The following is an 18,216-nucleotide window of genomic DNA, read 5'->3' on the forward strand; positions in this document are numbered from 1 at the left end:
TCTGGGGATTGAAACCATCCTGCAATGTAAACATGTATATTCCGTTACACTTAGACTCTTAGTACTTTCAGAACTGGTTGTGCCATAGTAATGTGGGTCGGTGTTAATAACACAGTACTACAACATTGTGAGACAAACAGTGCTGCTGTGGCTGATGGCTGGATTTCTTAAAACCCTGTGTCATATTGTGTGTTCCTTCTGACAGTTCAAACAAAATATCTAAACACTTCCATTCATTCAAAATGTTTTTGTGAACTTGTGTTTTGGCCACAGGGGTGAAAGATTAAACAGTCTGTGCTCAGTCAACCTACTTTGTAAATATTTATTATTCTTCTACACACGAGCCTGAGCAAAATTCACATTGATTTGACAGTGACAGATACATACATCAGCACCATATGTATTTAACAATTACATACATGTGTACATATGTCACTTATTTTTCATAAATCGACCAAACTTGCCCTGGTTAGTAAAGGACAAAAACAATTAACAGTCCAATAAATATTGCTGTTTTTCAGATGGTTTGTGTTTTCCTCTTGTGTTGACTCTTCCCCAACATGATGCACCATTATCCGATGATTGAGTCTGGAAGACAAACTGTTGAGGAAGACACAGATGTGGAGGTGATTTGCTTCTCCCTCCCACAGGTAAATACTATGCCTTATCATTACTTTGCCCTGGGGCAGTGCTGAGCTGAGGAATTTTATACTTGTGGAATTCACACATAAACTTACATCCATGCAATTTGCAAGAAAGCAAATTGTGCTTCATCACTGTGCATTGTCACTGTTTAATCCATACAAACAAAAGAGTTAGTACAAGGTTTTTTTTATAATATCAATCCAGTCAAACTCTGAGACCTTTGTTTGTTTCTATGAACTATAATCGTATGGGCGGCACAGTGGCTAGCACTGTTGTCTCACAGTACCAGGAACCCGGGTTCAATTCCAGCCTCGGGCGACTGTCTGTGTGGAGTTTGCACGTTCTTCCTGTGTCTGCATGGATTTCCTCCGGGTGCTCCGGTTTCCTCCCACAATCCAAAGATGTGCAGATTAGGTGAATTGGCAATGCTAAATTGCTCATAGTGTTAAGGGATGTGTAGGTTAGGTGCGTTAGTCAGGGGTAAATATAGGGTAATAAGGTAGGGGAATGGGTGTGGGCGGATTACTCTTCGGAGGGTCAGTGTGGACTTGTTGGGCCGAAGGGCCTGTTTTCACACTGTAGGGATTCAGATTCTAATTCTAATAATCATTGACTGTTCCAATTCAATGTTACAATAGGAATTCATTGTTAATTTCTGACATTTCTATCATTACTAGATTAGCTCTTAACTTAGTGTGGGATTTGAACAGTGGATTATTGGAATGGAATCTCAGACTGAAATCACCATAGCATATTGTCAGATCCATAATAGGTCAGACATGCCATAGCTTTGAGTATTTATAATCCATATAACCTATACATGGTGATCTGTGATGACATTTTTTCTTATCAACAGTTCACTTTTTAAACATTTTAAGATATTTCCATTGAACCGAAGCAATACCAATTGAACAGATTGTTTGAATGTTGAGCCTAGCTGACCATATATCTTTAAGTAGCACTTATTATTATATTAGAATTAATTGAATGAGTAATATTCATACAATATTCTTTTATTCACTGACTCCTGAATTCACTGAATTACACGGCAGAAGGAAGCCATTCTACCCATCATGTCTGCATCCAATCTTCATTGTACATTATGATGTAGTGCCATTTGCCTGCCTTTTCCTCAGACTCTCTACATCATTTGAATCAGACCAATCATTCAATACCCTCTTGAATCTCAACTGAACCTACCTCTGCCATTCTTCCAGGCAGCACAATCCAGATGCACACCACTCACTGCAGTAAAGAACTCCTCATACGTCACACTTGCTAAATTTGCACATCACTTTAAATCTGTGCCCTCTTGTTCTTGATCCTTTTGCAATCAGGTATCCACTCTATCTAGACCTCTCATGATTTTTGCAGACTTAAATAAGATCTCCTGTCAGCCTACTTCTCTCCAAGTAAAAGTTTGAACCTATCCAAGCTATCCTCATCCATGATGTTTTCATGGAACCATATTTGTAAAATGCCTTCAAACAGTCTCCAATGCAGTCACATTCTTCCAAAAGTATGGATTCTGAACTGGACACAATACACAATACTGAGGTATAAAGCATCTTATATAAGTTCAGCATAATCTCCTGGTCTGGAACTTTGTCAACCTATTAATCAAACCTAATAATGCCTGCTTTATTAACTACTCTCTCCACTTGCCCTTTCAGTGATCTGCACATGTGTACATTCAGGTCCCACAGCTCCTACCCTTAAGTATTGTACATCCTATTTATTTAATATTGTCTGTCCATGCTTTTTATTAACCAAAATTCTCCTCATATCTCTGCATTGAACTTAATTTGCCACTGACCTGCCCACTCCACCAACTTGTCATTGAGGTTCCACATTGTTTTCAATTCTTCCAAGTTTTCTATCATCATCAAATTCTGAAATGGTCCCCTGCACTCCAGCGTCTAAATGATTAATATATAAATTAAGTATAGCCACCATCGTAGTCCCAGAAAACCATGGGGCTGCTCAGAGAGGGATAACTGGTGGTGTTTTAATCCGAAGGTGGGACTTTCATGGTGTCCTCAGCTAGTATAGAAATTGAACCCAAGCTGTTTAGCATTACTCTGCATTGGCAATTTAGCTAACTGATCCCAGGAAAAACAAGGGTCCCAATACCAAGCTCTAGTGAACTCCACTACAAAAGTTTCTCTGTCAGCCTTTTCTGTTATGTCTTCAAAAACTCTAGCAAGTTAGTCAAACCCTATTTTGTTTTTAGAAACTCATGCTGGCTCTTCCAATTAATCCACGTTCTTCACATGTGAGTTTTTTTAAAATTCATTCATGGAATGAGGCCTCCACTGGCTAGCTAGGCTAGTCTTTATTGCTCCAACCCTTAATTATCTAGAGGGCAGTCAAGAGTCAATCACATTGCTGTTTGTCTGGAATCACATGTCAGCTGGAACAGGTAAGGATGACAGTTTCCTTCCCTAAAGGGAATGGGTGAACCAGATGGGCTGTTCCCAACAATTGGCAATGGATTTGTAGTCATCATTAGCCTCTTAATTCCATATTTTCATTGAATTCAAATACAACCAACTGCCATGGCAGGATTAAAACCAGGATCCTTAGAACAATACCTGAGTTTCTGTATTAACAGTCCAGCAACAATACTACCAGACCATCACCTTTCCAACCCCATTAGTGACTATTAATGCTATCTTAAATAATTGCTTCTAGAAGCTTCTCGTTCACTGAAGTTAAGCTGATTGGACGGTCATTACTGGGCTTATCCTTAAAACCTATTTGAACAAGGACATAATGATTGGCAAATCGCAACCATCTGGCACCTTCACTGACCCTACAGGAGATTGAAAGATTAAGGCCAGTGACCCTACAATTTCCACTTTCACTTTCTTCATTACCCTTGGCTGCATCTCATCTGGTCTCAGTGTTGTCATCTTTAAGTGTCAATAGCCTATCCAATACTTCTTCCTCATAATTTTGAAATCCTCTAGTGACAGAGGACAAATCCTCCACTATTACTATCCCTTGGATAAAGTTAAAAATTCCAAGACACCAGGTTACAGTCCAACAGGTTTATTTGGTTCTGTTGGACCATAACCCATTGTTGTATAATTTTTAACTTTGTTCGCCCAAGTCCAACACCAGCACCTCCACATCATGACAATCCCTTGGGGAGCAACTACCTCCTTGATAAAGAAAGATGGAAAATATTCATTTAACTCCTAAATCGTACCTCTTGCCTCCATGTGTAAATCCCCTTTCTGGTCCCTAATTGTCTTTTATCACCCTTTTACTTTTGATGTCTTTGACTTTGTGATTTCCCTTTATGTTGAATGCCAGTATTTTCTTTCTTTTTTTTGGTTACCTGAACTTCCTGTATTCCTTTTTGTTCCTCAATTTAATTTTCTACACCAGTCGGTAAGCAGACCTTTTTTAAAAATGTTAATTTCTATCTTCTTTTTCATCCCAAGAGCTCTGGATTAGTTTTCCCTCCCTTTCCCTTTTAAGGGATTGTACCCAAAATATATCTGCTTAAGAAGGTGGCCCATTGTTTGGCTATAATTTCTTCCATCAAACTTTTGTTCGAGTTGATCTAGCCAGCTCCATTCATATTTCACTGAGGATGCTCTCCCTCCAGTGGTTTATTCTTACTCTGGATTGCCTAATATCTTTTCCTATCATCATCCTATGACAAAATGAACACAGCCTCCTAAATGTTCCCCCACTGATTCTTAATCTACTTGGCTCACTTCTTTTCCAAGAACCTGTCCAACAGCACATCTTTTTAAGTTGAACTGAACATAAGAAATTGAGGTTTGAAGAAAAAGAAGAAAGCATATGTCAGGCGTGGACAGCAGGGATCAAGTGAATCTCTAGAATAGTATAAAGGCGGTTGGACTATACTTAAGAGGGAAATCAGGAGGGCAAAACTTTGGCAAATGGCTTAAGGAGAATCCAAAGGGACTCTACAAATACATTGAGGACAAAAGGGTAACCAGGGAGAGAATAGGGCCCCTCAAAGTTCAGCAAGGCCACCTATGTGTGGAACCGTAGAACATGGGGGAGATACTAAATGAGTATTTTGCAACAGTATTTACTGTGGAGAAGAAAATGGAAGATAGAGAACTTGGGGAAATAAATAGTGATATCTTAAAAATGTTCATATTTTAGAGGTGGTGGTGCTGGATGTTTTAAAATGCATAAAGGTGGATAAATCCCTAGGACCTGATCAGGTTACCTGAGAACTCTATGGGAAGCTAGGGAAGTGATTTCTGGGTCCCTTGCAGAGTTATTTGTATCATCGATAGCCCCAAGTGTAGAGGTTGGCTAACATGGTCCCACTAATTAAGGTAAGGAAAAGCCAGGGAACTACAGACAAGAGAGCCCAACATGAGTAGTGGGCAAATTGTTGGAGGGAATCCAGAGGGACAGGATTTATGTGTATTTGGAAAGGCAAGGACTGTTTAAGAATAGTAAACATGGCTTTGTGCATGGGAAATATTGTCTCACTAATGTTATTGAGTTTTTTGAAGAAGTAACGAAGAGGATTGATGAAGGCACAGCGGTGATCTATAAGAACTTCATTAAAGCACTCAACAAGATTCCACATGGTGGACTGATTAACAAGGTGAGAGGGGAAGGAACTAAGAGGGACCTAAAGGGCACCTTTTTGACACTGTGTGTTGTGTGTATGGACAGAGCTGCCAGGGGAAGTGGTGGAGGTTGGTACAATTACAACTTTAAAAGGCATCTGGATGGGTATATGAACAAGAATTGATTTGGCGATGCCGGTGTTGGACTGGGGTATACAAAGTTAAAAAGCACACAACACCAGGTTATAGTCCAACAGGTTTATTTGGAAGTACGAGCTTTGGGAGCGATGCTCCTTCATCAGGGGGTTGTGACAATTACCTGATGAAGGAGCGGCGCCCTGAAAGCTAGTGCTTCCAATTAAACCTGTTGGACTATAACCTGGTGTTGTGTGATTTTTAACTATGAATAAAAAGGGTTTAGAGGGATATGAGCTAAATGCTGACAATTGGACTAGATTAATTTTAGATTTTGGTTGCATGGACAAGTTGGACAGAAGGGTATGTTTACATGATGTACATCTCTATGACTCTATATAACTGCTGTGGGACGATTTTCGAAATGCTGTCTATGAACTTCTGCCACTCCCTGCCCTTAATGTTACCACTGTCCTAGTCTACATTCTGATAGTCAAAATCCCCAATTATAACAATTCTACAGTGTTAGCATCACTCTGAAATTTCCCAATAGATTCCTCCTTCTGTATCCTTGTTGATAGTTGGTGGTCTATAGAATTTTTGTTCCTTAGCTCGAGTCAAATTGATTCTGTCTTTGAACCCTCTGGGAATCCTCTTTCTTTAGCTAGCATTGCAATTCTCTGCTTAACCAAAACTCCCATACTACCACTACCCTCCAACAAGCCCAAACCCCCAACCCACCCCAACTTTTCCATGTTGTTCTACATTTACTAAACACTTGTATCCAGAAATATTTAACACCAAGTTCTGACCTTCCTTGAGCCAAATGTGTGTTCTCACTGCATCAACATATTTCACAAGTCAGTCCCCAAACTTATTTACTAGATTCTGTGCATTCTCATACATGCACATAGCTCTGATTTTAATTTCATTACGTTCTCCCTTACGCTAACTTCACCTATTCACCTTTCTATTCTCTATACTATTGTTATGTCTCTTCCATTATTTAGGGTACCTTGTCAAATTTCTCCCTTGATTCTCACACCCTGCCAGGTTAATTTAAAGTCTTCCCAACAGCAGTAATAAAATGTCCTGCAAGTAACTCTGTCCAAGATCTGATCAGAAGCAAACACATCTGGTTTATAAGGTGCCATCTTCCCATTCATCGTTTGTTTCCATACTCGTGCTTGTAGTACTAGGAGTAATATTAAAATTACTATATTTGAGTTCTTGCTCGCTAAATTTCTACCTAGCTCCCTAAATTTTGATTACAGATCCACATCTCCCTTCCTACTAAAATCATTGGTACCTATGTGGACTACTACTAGATTTAGATTTATTGCTTCATGTATGTAAAATATACAGTAAAAAATGTTTTCTCTCATGTTATACGCAAAGTATCGCCACATACTGGCTCTTCATCCATCCTCCGAAGAATGCACTATCACTACTCTTGACATTGTTGATACTGGTTCCACACAGGGGACATATTATGTTGGAGTCAAGTCTGTGGCCACAGAAGTGCCTAACAAATGAATCACCTACCTTTATTGCCTCCTTTCTTCTTCCTGTCCCCCTGCACAGCCAAACCATTTGTGGAACCACAAACTTGGCCCTGTCTGCACTCCCCTGAGGAATCAGTGCTCTCACAACAGAAAGCAGGTTTGGAAGCAGAACCCTAGGGTACTCCAACATCACCTAACGCCTCCTCTTGGAATGTCTGGCAATCATCAATCGCTTTGCTGCCTCCAGGGCATTAAGCTGTTGTGTAACCACCTCTCTGAAAGTGCTATTACATAACACTCAGACTCATAGATGTGTTATATTAATTCCAGCTGCTATTCAAGCTCCGAAACCCAGAGCTCATGTTTCTGCACTAGTATAGTCCATGACTTCCCACAAATTGCTGGCTATATATTCCACTTGACCAAGCTGAGTGGCCATGTCTTAAAATTATTTCCTTTCCACTAAATTAATTCTATTTTGAATTACTTAATTGATAACATTGGATTCCTCATTCCTGGTGTTTCTTTCTTAAATCCAAATAGAGCTACTTATTTAGAAATAATAAGCTTTCCTTTTAAACGACAATTTAAAGACAGTCCGTAACAGCAGTTTCTCATCAACCAATTATTTTACAGATTTTCTGTGATGTTGCAATTATTTTACTTTCCACTCTCCTTACAAACACAGCGTTGGCCAAATCCAAATAGCAGAATCGTTTGCCTCCCAACTTCCAGGTAACCGATGCCAGCCTGTAGACTTGCCCACAATTTCTAGCCTTCTACTCTGAGCTCCTTCCTCGCGTGTCCAATGCATTCTCTCTGTAACTGTTTTCTCTCAAATGGTACTGACTGGTACAAAATTACTGGCAGCTCCTCATTCAGAACAGGTTCTGATCTTGAGTCAATTTTCAAATTGATTTGTACACATGTTGGAACACAATGCAGGACAACATAAAGGAGTAGTTCGTAAATACAGGAAGTGTTTGTAAATAGAGTCATAGAGATGTACAGCATGGAAACACCCTTCGGTCCAACCTGTCCATGCCGACCAGATATCCCAACCCAATCTAGTCCCACCTGCCAGCACCCGGCCCATACCCTTCCAAACCCTTCCTATTCGTATACCCATCCAAATGCCTCTTAAATGTTGCAATTGTACCAGCCTCCACCATACCCTCTGGCAGCTCATTCCATACATGTGTGAAAACGTTGCCCCTTAGGTCTCTTTTATATCTTTCCCCTCTCACCCTAAACCTATGCCCTCTAGTTCTGGACTCCCCGACTCCAGGGAAAAGACTCTGTATATTTATCCTGTCCATGCCCCTCATAATTTTGTAAACCTCTATAAGGTCACCCCTCAGCTTCTGACGCTCCAGGGAAAACAGCCCCAGCCTGTTCAGCCTCTCCCTAAAGCTCAAATCCTCCAACCCTGGCAAGCCCCTTGTAAATTTTTTCAGAACCCTTTCAAGTTTCACAACATCTTTCCAATAGGAAGGAGACCAGAATTGCACACAATATTCCAACAGTGGCCTAACCAATGTCCTGTACAGCCGCAACATGGCCTCCCACTCCTATACTCAATGCTCTGACCAATAAAGGAAAGCATACCAAATGCCACCTTCACTATCCTATCTACCTGCGACTCCATTTTCAAGGAGCTATGAACCTGCACTCCAAGGTCTCTTTGTTCAGTAACACTCCCTAGGACCTTACCATTAAGTGTATAAGTCCTGCTCAGATTTGCTTTCTGTAAATCCAGCACCTCGCATTTATCTAAATTAAACTCCATCTGCCACTTCTCAGCCCATTGGCCCATCTGATCCAGGCCCTGTTGTAATCTGAGGTAACCCTCTTCGCTGTCCACTACACCTCCAATTTTGGTGTCATCTGCAAACTTACTAACTATACCTCTTATGCTCGCATCCAAATCATTTATATAAATGAGGACCCATCACCGATCCTTGTGGCACTCCATTGGTCTTTAAAATTACACCCATGTATGAAATAGTTTATGTAAGTATGAGCATTTGTAAATTGGATGTTTATAAATTGGGGACCCATGTAAAACAGGAAAGGTAGCGAACAAGAGAAATTAGGATTGTATTAGATTCATCGAGGGAGAATAGAAGTTTGGACAAAAAAACCCACCAGATCTGAAGATTGGGAGCAGTTCAGATTTCAGGAAATAAAGCCAAAGGGGTTGATGAATTGATTAGATTAGATTACTTACAGATTACTTAGTGTGGAAACAGGCCCTTCGGCCTAACAAGTCCACACCGACCCGCCGAAGCGCAACCCATCCAGACCCATTCCCCTACATTTTACCTCTTCACCTAACACTATGGGCAATTTAGCATGGCCAATTCACCTAACCTGCACATTTTGCCAATTCACCTAACCTGCACATTTTTGGATTGTGGGAGGAAACCGGAGCACCCGGAGGAAACTCCCGCAGACACTGAGAGAATGTGCAAACTCCACACAGTCAGTCGCCAGAGGCGGGAATTGAACCTGGGTCTCTGGCGCTGTGAGGCAGCAGTGCTAACCACTGTGCCACCGTGCCGCCCACTAATTGCTGGTCATCTCTCACAATTCGACACACACTGGAGCAGTTCCTGTGGACTGGAGAGTTGGTAATGTAACCCTACTATTTAAAAACAAGAGCTAGAGAGAAAACAGGAATTATACAGTGGTTAGCCTGACATCAGTAGTGTGGAAAATATTGGAGTTGATTATAAAGACTTGGAAAATAGCGAGAAGATGGGACAGAGTCAACATGGATTTACAAAAGAAATCATGCATGACAAATCTACTGGAATTTAATCAATAATAGGGAGTTAATGGGTATGGCTTACTTGGACTTTTGCAAAGCTTTTGATAAGGTCCCATATAAGAGATTAGCATGTAAAATTAAAGCAGATGGAATTAGGAGTAATGTACTACTGGACAGAAAACTGGATGACAGAAAGGAAACAAAGAGTAGGAATAAACAGGCAGTGATTAGTGAGGTATTGCAGGGATGTGTGCTTGGACCCCAGTTTTTCACCATATATATTAATTATTTAGATGAGGGAACTAAGTATGATATCTGCAAGTTTGCAAACACCAGAAAGCTTGGTGAGGAGAATGCATAGATGCTTCTGTATGATTTGGACAACTTGAGTGAGTAGGCAAATGCATGGCAGATGATGCACAATGTGAATAAATGTGAGGTTATCAATTTTGGTAGCAATAACAGAAAGGCGGATTTTTATCTGAATGACAATTGATTTGGAAAAGGGGAGATACAACAATACCTTCTCATCTGAGCAAGGATGTTCTAGCTATGAGGGGAGTACAATAACTGTTTGCCAGACTGTTTCCTGTGGCAGATCTGACATATGAAGAGAAATTGGATTGGTTAGTACTATATTCACTGGAGTTTAGAAGGGATGAGGGGGGAAGCACGGGACAGAATATCTTAGAAACTTAGAAAGCTCTAACAGGATAAAACAGACTAAATGCAGGAAGGATGTTCCACATAACTAAGGTGACCAGAATTAGGGGTCATAATTGAAGGATATGTGGTAGGTTATTTAGGACTGAAATGAGGAGAACCCCAGAGAGTGGCCTACTGCTGCTCCTATTTTCTATGTGTCTCCTTTTGACTGCTCATCAAGTAGCAATTGAATGAAGCTCTGCTTAAGACCAATACAGCAACCACTTTACATAAACAGCACCTAAATCAGACTCTTAATTGTTCTAAATAAATTATCAATTTCTGGATTACCTGTTGTTTCTATCAAATAAATATTTTGCCCCAGAGATCTAAACAAATATATATTATCATTCAAAAATTATGAAAGTAATCATTTGGTAAATACCTCGAACTGAACAATCAGAACTTAAAAACTACCTGATACTTCACATTTATTTCAAACTAACAGTAATCATGTAAATGAAAGTAAGACAGTGAAGATAAGTGTGATGTTCTAGAGCTGGCCTGTTACTATTTACAGTAATCATTATGTTGGTTGACACAGTATGTCTAAATGGAGTACTTTGATGAATAAAATCAGGATCAGGACTTTTGTGGTGCATCCCTACCTTTGTGCTGGAAGATCTAGACTCAGTCCCACTTAGCCAAGAGATGTGTCATAACATATTTGAGTTTGATAATTAAAAATGAGAACAAAATCAGGACTTCCTCTCGTTTGCACCCTGTAAACTGAATTCTTTGCTTCAAAATTCATGACTCTGCAAATCTGACATCAGAGAAAATGTCGCAAATCTTTGCATTTTTGTTCCAGGGAAGAAAATGCAAGCAGGAAGTAAGTGTGCAAACCCCAGCAAGGGTTTGGTAAAAGTGTAAAGACTGCTACTCAAGCTGCTGGGTGCTGAGGGGGCTGGTTAAGAGACTCAGTACTTTGGGAATTCATCGTTGTTATAATGAAAACAATATGATTAAACTAAACCCACTACTCTTTACCCCTCACACCTCATCTCTACAAGTTCCATCCCTCATCCATCCCAACTTAAACCACTTCATGCTCCTCTATTCATTCACCATGGTCCCTCATTACAACTATGTCCTCCATTCATTTATGATGACTCTTCGCTCCTCACTAATCCATACCCCCAGTTCATGGCCTTTATAGTTCCTGTGCCAACATAGTGTCAACACAGGTGAACCTCTGATCTCTCATCCCTTTACCTTTATGCCCTGCACACCAACTCATGCAGCCATTGAGAGATGAAATCAGTTCTAAATGTCAAGTGCAGATTTTATTATATTTTTAAAAAGCTTATTTAGATATCGAATCCCTACAGTGTAGAAACAGGCCCTTCGACCCAACAAGTCCACACCGACCCTCCAAAGAGTAACAGGCCCAGACCCATTCCCCTTCCCAGTTATTCTATATCTACCCCGACTAATGTTCCTAACCTACACACCTCTGAACACTACGGGCAATTTAACATGGCCAATTCAACTAAACAGCACATCTTTGGATTGTGGGATGAAACTGAAGCACATGGGGGAAACCCACGCAGACACTGGGAGAATGTCTATCTGGGTGGAGTTTGCACAGTCGCCTGAGGCTAGAATCAAACCTGGGTCCCTGGTGCTGTGAGGCAGCAGTGCTAACCACTGAGTCACTGTACCACCTCATGTTATCATGTTATTGATAACATTCAAATTCATTCAAGCATTTGTCACGAATAAAAACAAATATCTCTGTAAAATACCTATTCACGCATAATAACCATTTTTTTCAAAAATCATTAACGAGCCAGGGAACCTAAATGCATATTTATATTTATTCTTGGCCACTACAAATACTTACCTGACTTCTCCGAGAGGTACCATACCTCAACCCAAAGGGATATCATACTACTTCAAGTAAGTCTGGCATCTTAAGACATTCGAGGAGAAAGTGAGGTCTGCAGATGCTGGAGATCAGAGTTGAAAATGTGTTGCTGGAAAAGCGCAGCAGGCTGTAAGACATTCCCTCAATTATCTAAAGCCTACGCATCATGTTTTAGAACAGTAACAACATTTGCTTGTGTTTGAAGGCAGAAGTACTTTGTGTGTCCGTGATTCACCAAAGTACATTCTGTCCCAATCCCCAAGAAGAAGGTGGATGCCAAATCTGCAGCAGAACAGTATCACCATCCATATCTACAAACTCTACCATCTTCAACAATAATGACAGACAGATGCCACATGTTCCCTTTAAGTGGTACACTATCCTGACTTGGAACATTTCATCTAATCTTGGCATTAGAATATTCTGTGTTGAAAAATGTGGTGCTGGAAAAACACAGCAGGCCAGGCAGCATCTGAGGAACAGGAGAATCGACGTTTCGGGCATAAGCCCTTCTTCAGGAATCTGAGATAAGGTGGGGGGAGGGGAAATGAGGAAGCTGGAGAAATCTACATTCATCCCTTGTGGTTAGAGGGCTCCTAGGCGGAAGATGAGGCACTCTTCCTCCAGGCATCATGTGGTCAGGGTCTGGCGATGAAGGAGGCCAAGGACCTGCATGTCCTTGGCAGAGTGGGAGGGGGAGTTAAAGTGTTAGAGTATTCTGAACAAGGCCTGCATTTGTTGTCCATCCTAATTGGTCTTGAAGAGATGGAGGGCAGCCACTGTTTTGAACCACTTCAGTCCATTTAATATTTAGTGTTTGTGTTTTAGGAATAGAATTACAGGCGTTTGATCTAGCCAAAGTAAAGTGAAGGAATGAGAATATACTTCCAAGAGTGTTGACTTGGAGGGGAACATGCTGGTGGTGCTGTTCCACATGTTTGATGACCTGCCCTTCTAAATAACAAAGGGAGGAATTTGGGAGAACTGCTTTGTTCTGAATGGTGTTGAGCTTCTTGAGAGCTAATGCAACTGCACTAATCTAGTCAAGTGGAGAATTTTCTGTCTCGTGTCTTTGTGTTTTTCAAATGGTGCACAGGCTTTACTGAGTCAAGGATGAGTTACTTATTGCAGAGACCTGCTGTTGCAGCCACAGTATTTATATGGCTAGTTTATGCCAGTAGCAGTGGAAGACTCTCCCTCTTTATGGGCATTAGATAGGCATATGGAGGATAGTGGGCTAGTGTAGGTTAGGTGGGCTTGGATCAGCGCAACATCGAGGGCCAAAGGGCCTGTACTGCGCTGTATTTTTCTATGTTTAGTTAAGTTTCTGATTAATGGTAACCACCATGATATTGATGGGGGAATTCTGTGATAGTAATGCCTTTGAATGTAAGGGAAAGGTCTTATCATAGGACAACTGTGGGCGGCACGGTGGCACAGTGGTTAGCACTGCTGCCTCACAGCGCCAGAGACCCGGGTTCAATTCCCGCCTCAGGCGACTGACTGTGTGGAGTTTGCACGTTCTCCCCGTGTCTGTGTGGGTTTCCTCCGGGTGCTCCGGTTTCCTCCCACAGTCCAAAGATGTGCAGGTTAGGTGAATTGGCCATGCTAAATTGCCCGTAGTGTTAGGTAAGGGGTAAATGTGGGGGTATGGGTGGGTTGCGCTTCGGCGGGGCGGTGTGGACTTGTTGGGCCGAAGGGCCTGTTTCCAAACTGTATGTAATCTAATATAATCTAATATAACTCTTTCATTGCAGGAAGGAACTATTTAACCTTTGCCTCTCTAAACTTCTACAGTGCCTACATCTCATTATCTAATAATGTGCACCTCTCCAATTTCCAATATTATACAGCTATCAAATCTCCAACAATATGCACCTCTCCAGTTGTCTGTATTGCTCTGCATGTTCAATGTCTGTAATTTTCTCTCATTTTGGGAGTGTGGAGATGTCTCCAATCTCACATACAGTCAGTTCTTCTTTATTGCAATGGTTGCATTCGTGTGCAATCCTACGTTTTAGAAAAATCATGCATTAGAAACAGCACTTAAAGTATTGTTGTTACAGTCAAAAGATGTTTAAAAGTTTGCACTTTAGAAACAACGTCCCCAATTCGTCAATCGTGTTACAGTGAAATGCATGTTGTAGCAGAACGATCTGTAATGTCCATCTCCTCGATCTCCTGCAACATGTGGCTCTATTATCCCACAGTATTCAATTACCTAAAAAAGCAGCTCCAATCTCCCACAAATGTATATCCTTCACATGTTCACCTATGTATCTCTTCAATCTCTCGCAAAGTATAGCTCTAATCTTCACATCATTTCCAATAAAACCCAGATTGCTTGAATTTCCCTGAGACACAGTCATCTGAATTTCTTCCCTAACCTCAGGCATTACATAAAGGGTTTGGAGCTTCAACACCTAAAAGCAGGGATTTTTTTGCGGCCAGTTAATGCACAGTTGTGAGAAGATAAAATCACTTCATCCTGAAAGATAATTATCTGAATTAAAAGAAATCTAGATAGCTCTTTTATGTCCCAAGTCCTTCTGCTCCACTGTTGTTTGCAATTCCAATATCTTTCTTCATGTTGTGCTTTACAGAAGCGTTATCTGTGACTGCTACTTAGCTTTATATTTAATGGTCTTGTTATAAAGCTAAGTTCAAAAATGACCATGAATATTATTCATTATCCAGGTGTAAAACCCTGGATTATCAAATGGTGTAACAATCACAAGTACAGGTTCACTTTCATTTCAACCTCAGCCCCAGTCAAACACTCCTCTCTCCTCTGTCTGTTTCTGCAGGCCATGTAGTATTGGTGGCTGGCTTCACATAAAAGCATTTTCCACTTTTATTAAGATGCCAGATTAGTGCATTCATGAAACTTTGTTTAACAGATTATTTTTCAAACAAATGAATCCTGGAAAATGTATAATTCAATTGCAAAAATGTTTAAACTATACACAAATATTTTGATTATAATACAGCAAAGGATTAGTGCACCTATAATAAGACTCTGTAAATTTTAAAGGTCTATATTCCACATGCATGCATGGTTTGATTGGGTACAGTCAGTACATTGCTTGTTATCAACAGTTCAAACGATATGCTGTTTGATACCATTTGCCAGTTTTTGGGATACTTAGCCTACTTTAGCATCACTGTGGCACTGAAACCAGTCAGTGTTTGCAAAACTAACAGTGTCCAATATTAAATGTAATTGGGAAACAGTTTCTTAATAACCCTGAGAGTGCAAAGAATTATGCTGACAATTAATTTAGGATTATCAGTCTGGTTTGCAATGTGGTGCACCTGCATGTACTGAAAGCTACATATATTAATACACGGGGCTCTGTTCTTAACAGATAGAAAAAATACCTGCAGACACTACACCTGTTACAACACATAAAAAAGTTGACAGACATATTAAGGTTCATTCCTCTGGGCAATGCCTTAACTAATCAATCAGAGTCAACCTGCCTTCGTTTAAAATTTAAAGAAACCATGGCAGTTAATTGTCAGGTCATCATTAACTGGTGCATTCTACAAAACAATTCCTCTGTCAATCAGAGTCCAAATGACAACCAATCAGTACTCTCCTATCTCAGTTAAAATGCCATTTTGTTTTACATTGGTATTTATCATGAGTTGTCCTGATGTGTGTAAGATGAAAACCTTTGACAAAATCTCTTTTCTCAGCAATATCAAGTTCTGTACGAGCAAACGTCAACATATTAACGTGTGCCTTTACTTCCCTTTGTGCTTTTCAGTTCGTAAACATCTCACTTTTGAAAAAGGTAATGAGCCGTAGAATATATTACACACCAAGTAAAACAACTATCACTGTTTATAACAACTTTCTACTGCAGAACAGACCTTCCAGCCAAAGCACAATTGCCAAATTACACAGTTCACAAGCCAGAGTTAATATAAGACACAAAACTTCCTACAACCTGTCAGTGCGAGTGTAACTCTTACATACTTTTAGATTTTGCTTTCATGAAGATATGCAATCTAAAAACTCATGACATAAGCACTGACAGAAACCATAGACCATAAGCATAACAAGACTGGAGGGAACAAGACTGACAAATATGATCCCTAGTGTAACCTTTTGAATCACAAGCAGATATACACCAAGGGGTAAAGAGCTGAAGTACAGCAGTCCCAATAGCCAGACTAGAATCCTGCCTATTGCACGACAAAGAAGGGGAGTGCAATTCCAAATTGCCCACTGCTGAGACATTGAGGCTATTGAACCAAAATTGGAGTCGTAGAATTCCGTCACTGATGCTGAGCTCTGAGATTGTGGGGATTCCCTTTGAACCTCCATGATGGTTATAACCAGACAGTTTGAGGATCGGGAAGGGCTTCCAAAGGAAGATAACCTTTTTGGAGTCAGCAGAAGCTCAGATGGGCTATCCATGGCAAACTTTCTATTCTTCTCCTTGCATACAAGGACAGCAAGAATATTATTATCATCTGGGAGTCCACCAACTTCATCGACTAATACACTGGTCTCATACCTGCAGAAGGGACAGCTAATTATACTTTGTGAGGAGTCTCCAAGGTCTACAATTTTGTGCAGGCATCTGGCACACACCCTGTGAAAGCATTCCAACAACTTGGGTCTCCTGTTCTTCAAATTGTAAGGGTTGTAACAGATTTTGCATTCCAACTCCTCAGAAGAAAACCACTGTTTCTCAATAGAATTCTCTATAGTCTGGCAATTCATAATGAACTGTTCAACCACAACAGCAACAGTTTATTTTAGAAGGTCATTTGTGATATCCAGTTTAACATCAGTAAATCCAGACCGGAAGCAGCATTGCACATGGATAACCCTTCGCCTGTCCTTGTGATTGTGGTCCCAGGCACGTAAACTATCAGACAATCTGCAGAGAGAGAAAGAAGGCACACATTGTTCATTGTGTTGAAGCTTTAAACTCTGCTCAGAAGAACAAAGATTTTAATTGTTATTATGTTGTAAGTGAATGGTTCTCAATAGGACTGTGATGTTAACCAATGAGTAGCGAGCCATTTATATGCTTTATAGGGTTTGTTCAGCAAATCTGCTGGTAAAGACCTTCAACACAAACACCAGTTGATGAATCAGTACTCAAGGACCAGGATTGCAAAATGAACTTTATTCTTTGACCAATGCAATTCAAACTGACTAGTCGATCTATATTTGTGAATGTATTCATTGTTTAAATAAGATAGAAGTTCATGTAAATGCCTTGAAGTTTAGTTAAGAAGGCAATTTACATTGTCAGAAAAACAGAAACTAAAGGGCAAATTTTTAAAACGTGAATAATAAATTTAAAACCGCTATCAGCAAGAACTGTTCCTGAAATACTGATCTATACTTAGAACAATTTGCACCCTGGTAGAGGTAGAAATATTTGAGACATTTAGAATGCAAGTAGATATATTAATATAGGGATGACCAAACTTTGTGAATCCGAATCTCAGAAATATGGAAGCCATTACTATAGTTTAACTCTGTTTCCATTGATAATAGTTAATACTGATGCCTCACAGCACGAGGGATTTGGGTTCAATCCCGGATTTGGGTTCAATCCCAGATTCGGGTTCAATCCCAGATTCGGGTTCAATCCCAGATTCGGGTGACTGTCTGTGTGGAATTTGTACATTCTCTTTGTGTCTGGGTGGGTTTCCTCTGGGTGCTCCAGTTTGCTTCCACAGTCCAATGATGTACACTTTATGTAGATTGGCCATACTAAATTGCCCATAGTGTCCAGGGATGTGCAACCTCGGTGTATTAGCCATGGGTAATTCAGGGTTACAGAGATAAGTGTGGGGGTTTGGGGGTTGGGAGGGGGGCAGGCAGGGTGACTGAGTCTGGGTGGGATCTCTTTGGCGGGTTGGTGTGAACTCCATAGGCTGAATGACCTGCTTCCATACTGAAGGGATTCTGTGATTCACTTGAATAATTCTAGTTGCCTCAATACATCTGCAGGGGGCGGTACAGGGTCACATCTC

General features: G+C 40.5%; 1 protein-coding gene across 6 annotated transcripts in view; it reads right to left on the reverse strand.

The window, feature by feature from the left end:
• Positions 1-349: 349 nt before the first annotated feature.
• LOC122564332 (E3 ubiquitin-protein ligase RNF182-like) overlaps positions 350-18,216 on the reverse strand; it is a 41,972-nt gene continuing 24,105 nt past the window's right edge. For 4 of the 6 annotated variants that reach the window (XM_043719052.1, XM_043719053.1, XM_043719051.1 and 1 more), the window contains one exon: positions 14,981-17,105. In XM_043719052.1, the coding sequence (XP_043574987.1) occupies positions 16,208-16,945 (738 nt within the window). In that variant the 5' untranslated portion in view covers positions 16,946-17,105 and the 3' untranslated portion in view covers positions 14,981-16,207. Of the gene's footprint in view, positions 601-2,461; positions 3,073-14,980; positions 17,106-18,216 lie in introns of those variants that run through there. The other 2 variants (XR_006315873.1, XR_006315874.1) reach the window with 2 other exon arrangements.

Source organism: Chiloscyllium plagiosum, chromosome 29 (genome assembly GCF_004010195.1).
Source record: "Chiloscyllium plagiosum isolate BGI_BamShark_2017 chromosome 29, ASM401019v2, whole genome shotgun sequence".
Taxonomy (NCBI): domain Eukaryota; kingdom Metazoa; phylum Chordata; class Chondrichthyes; order Orectolobiformes; family Hemiscylliidae; genus Chiloscyllium; species Chiloscyllium plagiosum.